The sequence below is a fragment of the Astyanax mexicanus genome, chromosome 9 (genome assembly GCF_023375975.1).
Source record: "Astyanax mexicanus isolate ESR-SI-001 chromosome 9, AstMex3_surface, whole genome shotgun sequence".
Lineage (NCBI taxonomy): Eukaryota > Metazoa > Chordata > Actinopteri > Characiformes > Acestrorhamphidae > Astyanax > Astyanax mexicanus.
The window spans coordinates 28,772,501-28,782,211 of record NC_064416.1 but is presented as its reverse complement, the minus strand read 5'-3'; the positions used below and the strand labels follow the sequence as shown (position 1 = coordinate 28,782,211).

The 9,711-nt window shown below is 41.9% G+C and overlaps 1 protein-coding gene across 6 annotated transcripts in view; it reads right to left on the bottom strand.

The window, feature by feature from the left end:
* Window positions 1-92: 92 nt before the first annotated feature.
* The window catches only part of znf710a (zinc finger protein 710a), a 35,727-nt gene continuing 26,108 nt past the window's right edge, over window positions 93-9,711 (bottom strand). For 3 of the 6 annotated variants that reach the window (XM_022679780.2, XM_049483523.1, XM_007254486.4), the window contains 4 exons: window positions 6,359-7,969; window positions 3,660-3,851; window positions 3,348-3,522; window positions 93-1,333 (listed from right to left, as the gene is read on the bottom strand). In XM_022679780.2, coding sequence (XP_022535501.1) covers window positions 1,170-1,333; window positions 3,348-3,522; window positions 3,660-3,851; window positions 6,359-7,945 — 2,118 coding nt within the window. In that variant the 5' untranslated portion in view covers window positions 7,946-7,969 and the 3' untranslated portion in view covers window positions 93-1,169. The remainder of the gene's footprint in view (window positions 1,334-3,347; window positions 3,523-3,659; window positions 3,852-6,358; window positions 7,970-9,711) is intronic. The other 3 variants (XM_022679781.2, XM_007254487.4, XM_007254488.4) reach the window with 2 other exon arrangements.

The following is a 9,711-nucleotide window of genomic DNA, read 5'->3' as shown; positions in this document are numbered from 1 at the left end:
ATTCAGCCCTGGAGACCAAAAGCCATAGCAATGAAGGCATGTACACTTCGTATTTTTTTTGTTTGTTTGTTTTTTTTTTTTCGGATGATTTTCACACACTGTGTGTTTTTGGTTTTATGGTACAATGACCAAATTAAAAGAGCAGTGTTCAGGGCGAGGAAGATAAAACAAATAAACCAAAAAAATACAATTAAAAATAGGCCACTGCTACCATGGTTTCACCCCAGATATAATTCCAGCCATTTAAAACAATACACAGGGCTTTCCCAATATGGAACATCAAAAATGTCTGTTACTCTTGAGCATGCCAAGAAAATAACTAACATTGCACAATAAATACAAGCTCCAGCTCCATTATACCCCAACGGTACAATACTGAACTGTGTCCGGAAGGTGATGCAGACTTGCCCCAGGCAAGCCCAGAATGCAGCAGGCACTAAGGCTTCCTCCCACTCTGTTAATCCACTGGACACAAATCCTACATGCTTCATTTAAAAAAATAATAATAAAAACACTGCAGAGGAAGATTCGGAAAGGTTATACCGTGTCCTAAAAAAAACAATTAAAACCACAGTGGTAAAAGCCAAACAAACAAGGAACAATTTGCACCATGTCAGCTTTGGTTGCGTCCATATAGGCCTTTATGAAGTGGCTAAAAAAAATGGACAAGTTGCCACTGAGCCATAGCTCACCAATGTGCTTGTAATGTTAAGTCCGTTACAATACAGTTACAGTTGGCTCCAACATGTTTGAAAGAGCTAGGGATTGTCTCTGTCTCTTCAGAGTAAGTGCCTCTATAAAACACACTTGCACTGTGCTGTTGAACTAGGCTCCTATTATGTTACACTCACAGTAATTCTGCAGTCACACAAGTGGAACATGGTGTTAGGATGTTATTGGTCAGAATGCATGATTGGTTCAGTAGTGGTCGCCCCTCTTTAACACTCACGGTGTTCCTCCTAAAATGGATGTAGTATTACACTCAGCTTAAATGAACTTATTTAACAGGAGCTAGTGAGGACGGGAGGGGTTTAAAAGTTCTCGCTTCCTCTTACAGAAGTCGTAAAATGGGGATCCAGTGCAGAGTCACTAGGCAGCCATTTCCTCATCAGTCCATCCTGAAGCAACGAGGGCTACAGAAACAGCCATGACTTCTCTCTGGAAGCTGGTCATGCTGTGGCGTAGCGGGCAGCAGCCTTGGCGTAGTTGTAGTAGCCCAGCTCTGCCAGTTTTGCCAGGTCTTGGGCATTGTTACTGGCCAGGTTTTCCCTTTCACTGTAGTCGTAGCCCTCCTCCTCATAGTCTTCATGGACCTCCATTTCAGGAAGGTTGTCTGAAGAAGGAAAGAAAATTAAATTTAGGTCTACACTGCACAGTTCTTTGCAATATTGTGACCTCAGGCGTGTATGCCATTTCATTTTTTTTTTTTTTTACTGTAAATTATGGCCATCCTCAGACTGACAGGTGTACTTTTCTTAAACATGCACAGCTTCCTAAAACATTTAATAAAAACATATGTGGGCCTTTTTTGCCATATTAAATTCGTATTTGGACAAGACCAGTTCTACAGAGAGCCTTTGCCTCCATAAAAACAGTAAAAGTGAAAATGTTGGTCATATTCTACGTAAAACGAGTTTTCCTCAATACAGAGGCACTTGAGGAGAGGCATTTAGCATCACCATGCAAGGCACTGATACACTGGGATGTTTAAATCTGTGGTGTACAACATACAAACCACAAATTACAAAGATGAGCCCTCTGAGGGGTCTGATGCTTCTTGCAGCTACTTATTTTCAAACTAAAACATAAATTCAATTAAATAAGATTGGTTACTGGCCAATCTTGTTACCACTGCTTTGTCAGTGGTAACAAGACATGGATCTTGTGTAAATGGTGTAGCTACTCCCACCTTAGTAGTGTATTCTCCCATGTGTACTGGACGTCCTTGTTAGTAAAATTACATGACAGCACCTCCTCATGTAAAACTAACAGTTTTTATATGAAAGTCTTAATTCCTTATTTGAAAACCTTTATTTGACAGTTCAAGCATTTTTCCCATAATGTAATCAATATAGTGGTTTGAGGTGAAATTAACCATGTGACAATCAGATCAGATCCGTATTTGAACGAAATTGGTAGGTTTCTGTATAATGTATCACTTCACACCAGCCCATTTACTCTGAATGGCTTTGTGTAAAAACAAAAAATAATAATAATTATGCAGAATTTACAGTGGTCAGCTATTGATTAAGTCATATGATTTATCTACATTTATCTTACCTATTTAACCCCTTAACAATTTTTTTTTTTAATTGTCCGCCCGATATTAAACACCTATATCTTTAGGATTTCTATTTAAGTGTTTCAAGGTTTTGAGATTGATAAATCCTAATTGTAACGGTAATGGAAAATAGGAACCACTTTAACCCCTTAACGCCTGAATTAATGTAGCTGTATATGAAAAAATGTTTCATGTGTGTTTTACCTTTAAGTAGATAGTAAATATTGTTGAGATTATTAATTTCACTTTTGCACAAAAATAAATAGAAAGTTTAGAATGTTGCAAATTTGCAACAACAGGCAATATGGTCTATTTGGGGTAAATTTGGTATGTTGCAAATTTGCTACAGCAGACATAATGGTCCATACTAAGATAACAATAACAGAGTAATATAACAGTGAAAAATCAATGTTTTATTTATGCACCCAACAGCAGGCATTCAATAATAAATAAAACCAATTACTGTCACCAACACAATATACACAAATATTACAGGAAACATTTCATTAATTTGAATTCTAGATTCATTTGAATTGTAAATTGTCAAAGGTTCCTAGGTCCGTGGCGAATATGCACTAACAGGCATTGGGGGAATGCAGGCGCTATCTTGGCAGGTTGATTGAATCAAACGGTTAGTCGCATATTTGCAACAACAGGCGTTAAGGGGTTAAAATAGTTTATATTTTGACAGTTGCAGATTTACAATGTTTTTAAATATTTTCCGGTACCACTTTAAAATAAGACTACCTTTATAAAGAGTTTATAAATGGTTTACAATTAGTTTATTAATGGTTACTAATTAGGTTGTGAATACTTTAAAAATCATTATTATTCAGTTATAACACATGTAGAAAGGGCAACAACATATATGGCTGTGGGTTCACTAAACCTATTTTACTGCAGAGAAAAGGGGTTTTGTATCACCTACACATGTGGCCCGTATACAGGGCAAGGCCTGTTAAAGGGTTAAATTAAAAGGGGCACATCACAAATTCACTTCTGTATTCTAATGGAGGAGCAAGATCTCCTCAGGATCAGAGTCACAAACAAGGGCGAGCAGTCTTACCTTGTCCATCTGGTGAGGCGTCCAGGATGCCATGCTTGACCTTCATGTGTCGGCTGAGGTTCCCCTTCAGATTGAACTTGCTGGTGCAGTAGATACACTTGAAAGGCTTGCTGCCGGCATGAAGGTGCATGTGTCCAAGGAGATTGTACATTCTGTTGAAAGACTTCCCGCATACCTGTGAAACCAGATGAACGAGGGTAAACGATAAATAGGACGAGCACAATTCTGGAAACCCTAAAATTATCACATTCAGTAGACACATGTACTGTACGGCACGCACACGTCAGAATCTGGCTTTATATAGTAACCCACCTTGCATTTGAAGGGCTTGACAGGGAGATGGACGATCATGTGGGTTTTGAGGGTCTGTTTCTGTACAAAGCTCTTAAAGCAGACGTGGCACTGGAAGGGTCGCACGCTGGTGTGAATCAGCATGTGTCGCTTCAGATTGGCCGAAAGGGTGAACTCCCGAGAGCACACATCACATTTGTACCCCTTCATACCCTGTTAAAAAAAAAAAAAGACAGAAACAAACAGAGCAACAAGTAATTAACAGCAGTTCTGTTTATGTTGATAAGTTTAAAAAAATCATCATCATGATGAGCTCATCATATTTACTGTTGGCTCTGTGTCTTTGTGTGTGGATAACGGAGTGGGGAGAGGGGAGTTAGCAGTGGAATTAAATGAGAAATGGAGGCAGCTGCCATAGACCCTGCTGAATCTATAGATTGGTTGGTGCTATTGTTGCTTGCTCACAAGAATTCATACAGAATACGAAGGAGAGAAATAAGCCACACACACACACACACACAGAATAGTTATCACACTGCTGCAGGACAGACAGGCAAGAACTAATGCACATACAACTGAAAGCCCAGCAGCTCCACCAAGTGTTATAGGGGCTGTACTGCAACCACAGTGGAAAAAATACAGTATTTATGGTCAGGGTAGAAAGTGTGCACTTTTCAGCACATTAGCTTTAGGTTTAAAAAAAATCTCTTATAATACTGATATTAATTCTGAATTTTGATCTTATAAATTAAGTAATCTGTTCATTTGTGTGTTTTTTTTTCTGTGTTTTTATGACTTAATATTTTAAAGCCATAAAAATCCTGATGACAACAATTTCATAACTCATATTTTATTTTATCTTGTTCTAGAAATGGTGTCACAACTAGTTAAATGGAACATTTAAAAAAAATTATATGAATATTTGAATTATTTAAATGGTTAAAAGAGACCTGTAGAAGCTCAAACATACTTTTAAAAGGAGCTAGTTAAGTTTTATCTGGATCACTATAACAACGTACCTACATTCAGTAAATAAGGTCAGATGAATGAACACACATTCACACTGTCCTGTAGTGATGCTCTCAGGATGTTCAGTGGGTTAAATATCACTTAGGAACTTAGGAGATAAAATGATTGACAGAATGCTGTAGGAAACCTTGATACTGATATGAAATATATAGAAAAATATATATAATTTTAATGCTATTTGTATGCAATTTTTAATTAAAGCATCCAAAAGCACAGTTAAGACGAGCATCTAAAAAAATGAGTCTTCATCAAAACTTAAAAAGCTCAAAAAACATACACATTTTTTTATTAATTCAGCTTAATTAACACGATTAGATTATCAGTCTTTGTTTTTTGGAGATCTCTTCTTCTTCTTTTTGCTGTGACTTAATTATCAATTAAATGTGAAACATATTTCTCCTTGTTATAAGTCATATGCACTGATCAGTCATAACAATAACACTAAAAAATACATATTTTCAGTCCAGGCAGACTAATCTTTGGCCCCCTCACAGATTAAGCAGCCTTGGGCGCCCATGACCCTGTCGTTCCTTGGAGCACTTTTAGCAGGAACACCCCACAGGATCTGCCTGATGTTTTAAATGTGCTCTTATCCAGTCACCTACCAATATCAATCTATCAATCACCCTATAACCAATGTGGCCTAGATCACAGATAACATTCTTGCCTTTTGTTCCTGCTTGCAACCAATCAACTTTAAGGATTGACTGTTGATAAGATAAGTAAATGTTATGTTATGTCAGTGGTTTTAATGTTATGGCTGATGAGTATATATGCTAATTACCAGGGACTAAATTATAGTGTTACAACTGTCACAACAGCACTGATTGGGGTGTCTGGTGTTAGTACTCTAAGGGACATTTAATTAAAAAAGGTGGATCCTTGTAAAGCAGTGGTAGGTTACATTGGTGAGCCAATGGACCAAAACATTAAGACCAGGCTAGATTTCTTCCCCTTATCTGGTCGTCATGTACACATGCACTGTTTACCTGTAGTAAATTGGGGTTGATGAATATAATGCTAACATTTTGGTGCTAGGTTTGGCTCATCTGGCTATCTCTGTTTATCTTTATTTTATCTGGGGTCACGAGTAAGGAGAAAAGAGACAGTATTCTCTAGTATTTACACAGCAGTTAATTGCTCACAGTGGAGAAACCTGTGAATATTAGAAAAGCTACATCAGTGGCCATCAAGATACTGAGAAAGACCATCATATACAACTCTTTTATGGTAAAGTTTGAGATAATGATATGCAGTAATATCTACAGTAAGTACTTGCATGCCTGGTCAGTGTTTTGATTTGTAATGCAGATGACCTTTGACTTCCTTTATTTACTGAGCCTATGCACTGTGTGAAAAAGCCGGTCCTGATTGGTGCTGGGAGTAAGATGAACAGCTCTACAGCAGCTCATAAAGGTGAATCGGAGGACTAGGACAGAGGGTGGGATCTGACAGAAAAAGCAGTTTCAGTTTACACTGAAACCTGTTTTGGCACATATTTAAACCCAGCACAACACATGCAAAAGAGCAGAGCAAGCTCTTTTACATGTGTTCTTAGACCTTGTCTAGACCACAGCTAAATCAAGAGAGTGTTTTGGAAGTTGAGGGCTTTAATTCCAAATATTTTAACAAACACAAAGGGAGAATTTAGGACGAGGAACTTGAGAAACCTGCAGTGAGGGTAAATGTACCTTGTGTTCGAGCGCCTGCTGTGTCAGTACCTTGTGCGTGAGCATGTGCTGCTTGAGGTGGTGAATCTGCACAAACTCCATGCCGCACTCGGAGCAGACGTAGGACCTCGTGTTCTGGTGTTTCATCAGATGGTTCTGCAGCTGGCTGCGATAGGCGAAGGACTTGTGGCACTCGGTGCACTGGAAGGTGGTGGGGCCCTGGTGGCTGACCTGATGGCGCCTTAGGTGGGCATGAGTGGGGAACTCCATGCCGCACTGCGTGCAGACGTGGCAGTGGCCGTTCTCGTGCTTGGCTTCGTGGGTGCGCAGCTCACTGGGGTAGGCGAAGCCGCGGCCGCAGAAGCGGCAGCTGTAGGGCTTGATGTCGCTGTGCTGGAGCATGTGGCGCTTGAGGTGGCTGGTCTGGGTGAAGGCCTTCTTGCAGACGGTGCACTTGTGCGGCCGAGTGCCCTGGTGCGTGAGCAGGTGCGTCTGCAGGTGGCTGGGCTGCTTGAAGAGCTTGCCACAGTGCAGGCACTCGTGTGGCTTGATGCCATTGTGGCCCAAGATGTGCGTTACCAGGTTGTATTTGGAAGTGTACGATTTCTCACACATGCGGCACTTCCAGCGCTTTAAGCCCTCGCCCACGTCCACGCAATACGATTCATCGATCTGCACGTTGATGTCCAGTCGATCGATCTGCATCCGACGCCCCAATGAATTCTCTCCGTCTCCCCACATCATAGCCTGTCCGCTTTCCTCGTATTCAGCCGGCAGACCCATTTCTGCAGCTTCGTAAGCAACTACGCTAGACTCGTAGTAACGCCTCATTACGGGGTTCACCTCCTCCTCTGGAGTCTTGAGATTCAATGCCCTGTCCTCCTCCTCCTGCGGCTGCTCTTCTTTCAAATTGTGTTCCTCAACCCGGATAACAGTGGCATTCTCATGGCCCACTGGGCTGCATTGAACAATCCGAGAGTGAGAGTGAGAATGAGAGTGAGAGTGATTATGAGAGTCTATGTCTGAGTCTGCGTTAGCATGCTGGCTGCTCGGCTCCTTCACATACTCTTGGTAGTCTTGGCTGCTCTGCTCCTCCTTTAATGGCACCCTGTGGGGTGCGAGGTCCAGCACCTCAGAGTCACTATCAGCGTGATGAATATTCGTATGGTAACAGGGGCTGGAGTACTCAGGCTTCTCTCCTTTCACACGTGTCTGTATCTCTGGGGACTTCTCAGGCATGTGCACGGCCTCTACTTCGATTCGGGGTCTCCTTGTCCTCCCCCGGGGACCTGGGCGCCTCCGCTCAGGTCCGTGAGATCCCTCCGGCCTCTTGTCCTCTCCGTCGGGCTCAGGAAGGTAGTCTCCATTGGCACCTATTAGCTGGTCTGTGTACTCGTACTCCATTGCCTCTGGAGGGGGAGGGGGGCCTTCACGCGCCTCCCCTGTGTAGAAGCCATTGGGGGCGATGGTGGCTCCAAAGATCTCATTCTGAGATATCAGGCCCAGAACGGCAGCCTGGGCCAAGGACAAGACCACCACAGGGTCGGTTTGTGTGCCGGCGTCCACCACATGATGCGGCTCCATCACTTTAGAGTAGCAGCGGACCATTGGAACGTTATGTTCCGGCTCCTGCTTTAAAAAAGAGAAAAGAGGAGTTTATTAATCAACCGATAAGCAACACTACATTCAACATACAGTAAGATGAAAGAGTTACAATACTATAGTAGTAGACCTGCAAATAAATTCAAAAATGCATTAATTTTGACAATAGTTAGCACAGTAAATGTCTAAAATACATTCCAAAGTAACAACATGGGAGCGAGCTAACTTAAAAAAGAGGGATAGGGGACAAATGTGACATATAAAATTTTAACATAATAGCTATAAAAATCCTTGTATGCTGATTTCTGAAGTTATCCAGAGACAGCACAAGAGACTTCAATTCAGAAAAGTAGAGATCTCGTAAGATGGAGAGATACAGCTATCTATGTAAAGCGCCATGCTTCCTTCCTCAACAGCCTTTAAAAGAACGCAGCGCACAAAGGGAGCCCAGGTCTAACCAGGAAGTCCACATCCGCGGACTGTCCACAGCATTTCCTGTGAGCTTCAGCTTTGCCACTGCTGACCTAGAGACTAGAAGGGCTGTTAGCATGCTAGCACTTAAATAATGTGCTAATGCTAATGAGTATACAAATAAAAACTTGAGTTAACTTCAGGTCTTGAGATCTGGAGTTTTGGAGCAGAGCTTGACCCAGAGCTGGGGAGGAAGGCTAATGATTGTGAACTTAAATGCTCTGCTTTAGTCTGAAGGGTGAATTCATTTATAGCCAAGATTCTTAGTTGTGAGGTTTTGAGGCCTCTGTAGATTAGCACAAAACACCTAAACTAAACAAATGAATGACACAATGTCTGGAGATCTCTTTCTCTTGCTCTCTTTTCTATGGGTGAAGCACCTTTAAAAACCTGTTAACGCCTCATTCGGATGTGTAATGAGCTACTACTACTACTACTACTACTACTACCTGGAGAAGTGTGGATACTCAAACCCAAGCCCCATACATATTTGCACATATGCAAACAGACAGTTGTTGTCGTCTGCATAAGAATACACCAGTGAAAGAGAGAACCCTGGTGATTGACAGCTGTGAAATGGGGAAAGAGAAAGGCAGAAGTGAAAGAGGACAGAGAAAGAGACAGAGAGAAAGAAAGAAAGAGAGAGAGAGAGAAAGATAGAGGGAGAGGGAGAAGGGGAACCTGGATGCCCTGATAACCACGTCATTCATAATTACTGCTTTTAAAGCAGACAGAGAGAGGGAGAATAAGACAGGAAGAGATTGAGAGGGAGAGGGAGAGATTGAAAGAGAGTGAGAGAGAGAGAAAGAGAAAGAGTGAGGCAGAGAAGGGTGATTGAGGGAGCATGTGAAAGAAGAAGGAGAGTGAAAGAGGAAAAAAGAAAGGAGGGGGTGGGGGATGAGTGAGTGAGTTAGAGAGAGAGAGAGAGAGAAGGGAGGGAGGGGAGTGAGAGAAAGATAAAGAGAGATAAAGAGAGAAAGAGTGAGAGGAAAGAGCAGAGAAAGGGGAGGGGTGGCGGGGGATGAGAGACTGAGAAACTGAGTGAGTGAGAGAGCGAGGGAGAGGGAGAGAGTACAAGAGAGAGAGAAAGATAAAGAGAGAGACAGAAAGAGGGAGTGGGAGGGGTTGCAGGGAGGGAGTGAAAGACTGAAAGAGAGAGAGAGAAAGAGAGAGAGGGTGAGAAGAGAGCAAGAGCAGGGAGGGAGGGAGTAGGAAAGAAGGAGCAGAGAAAAAAAAAACATGACAAAATGAAAGGCAGAGAAAATGAAAGACAGAAAGACAAATGAAAGAGAGAGCCAGTC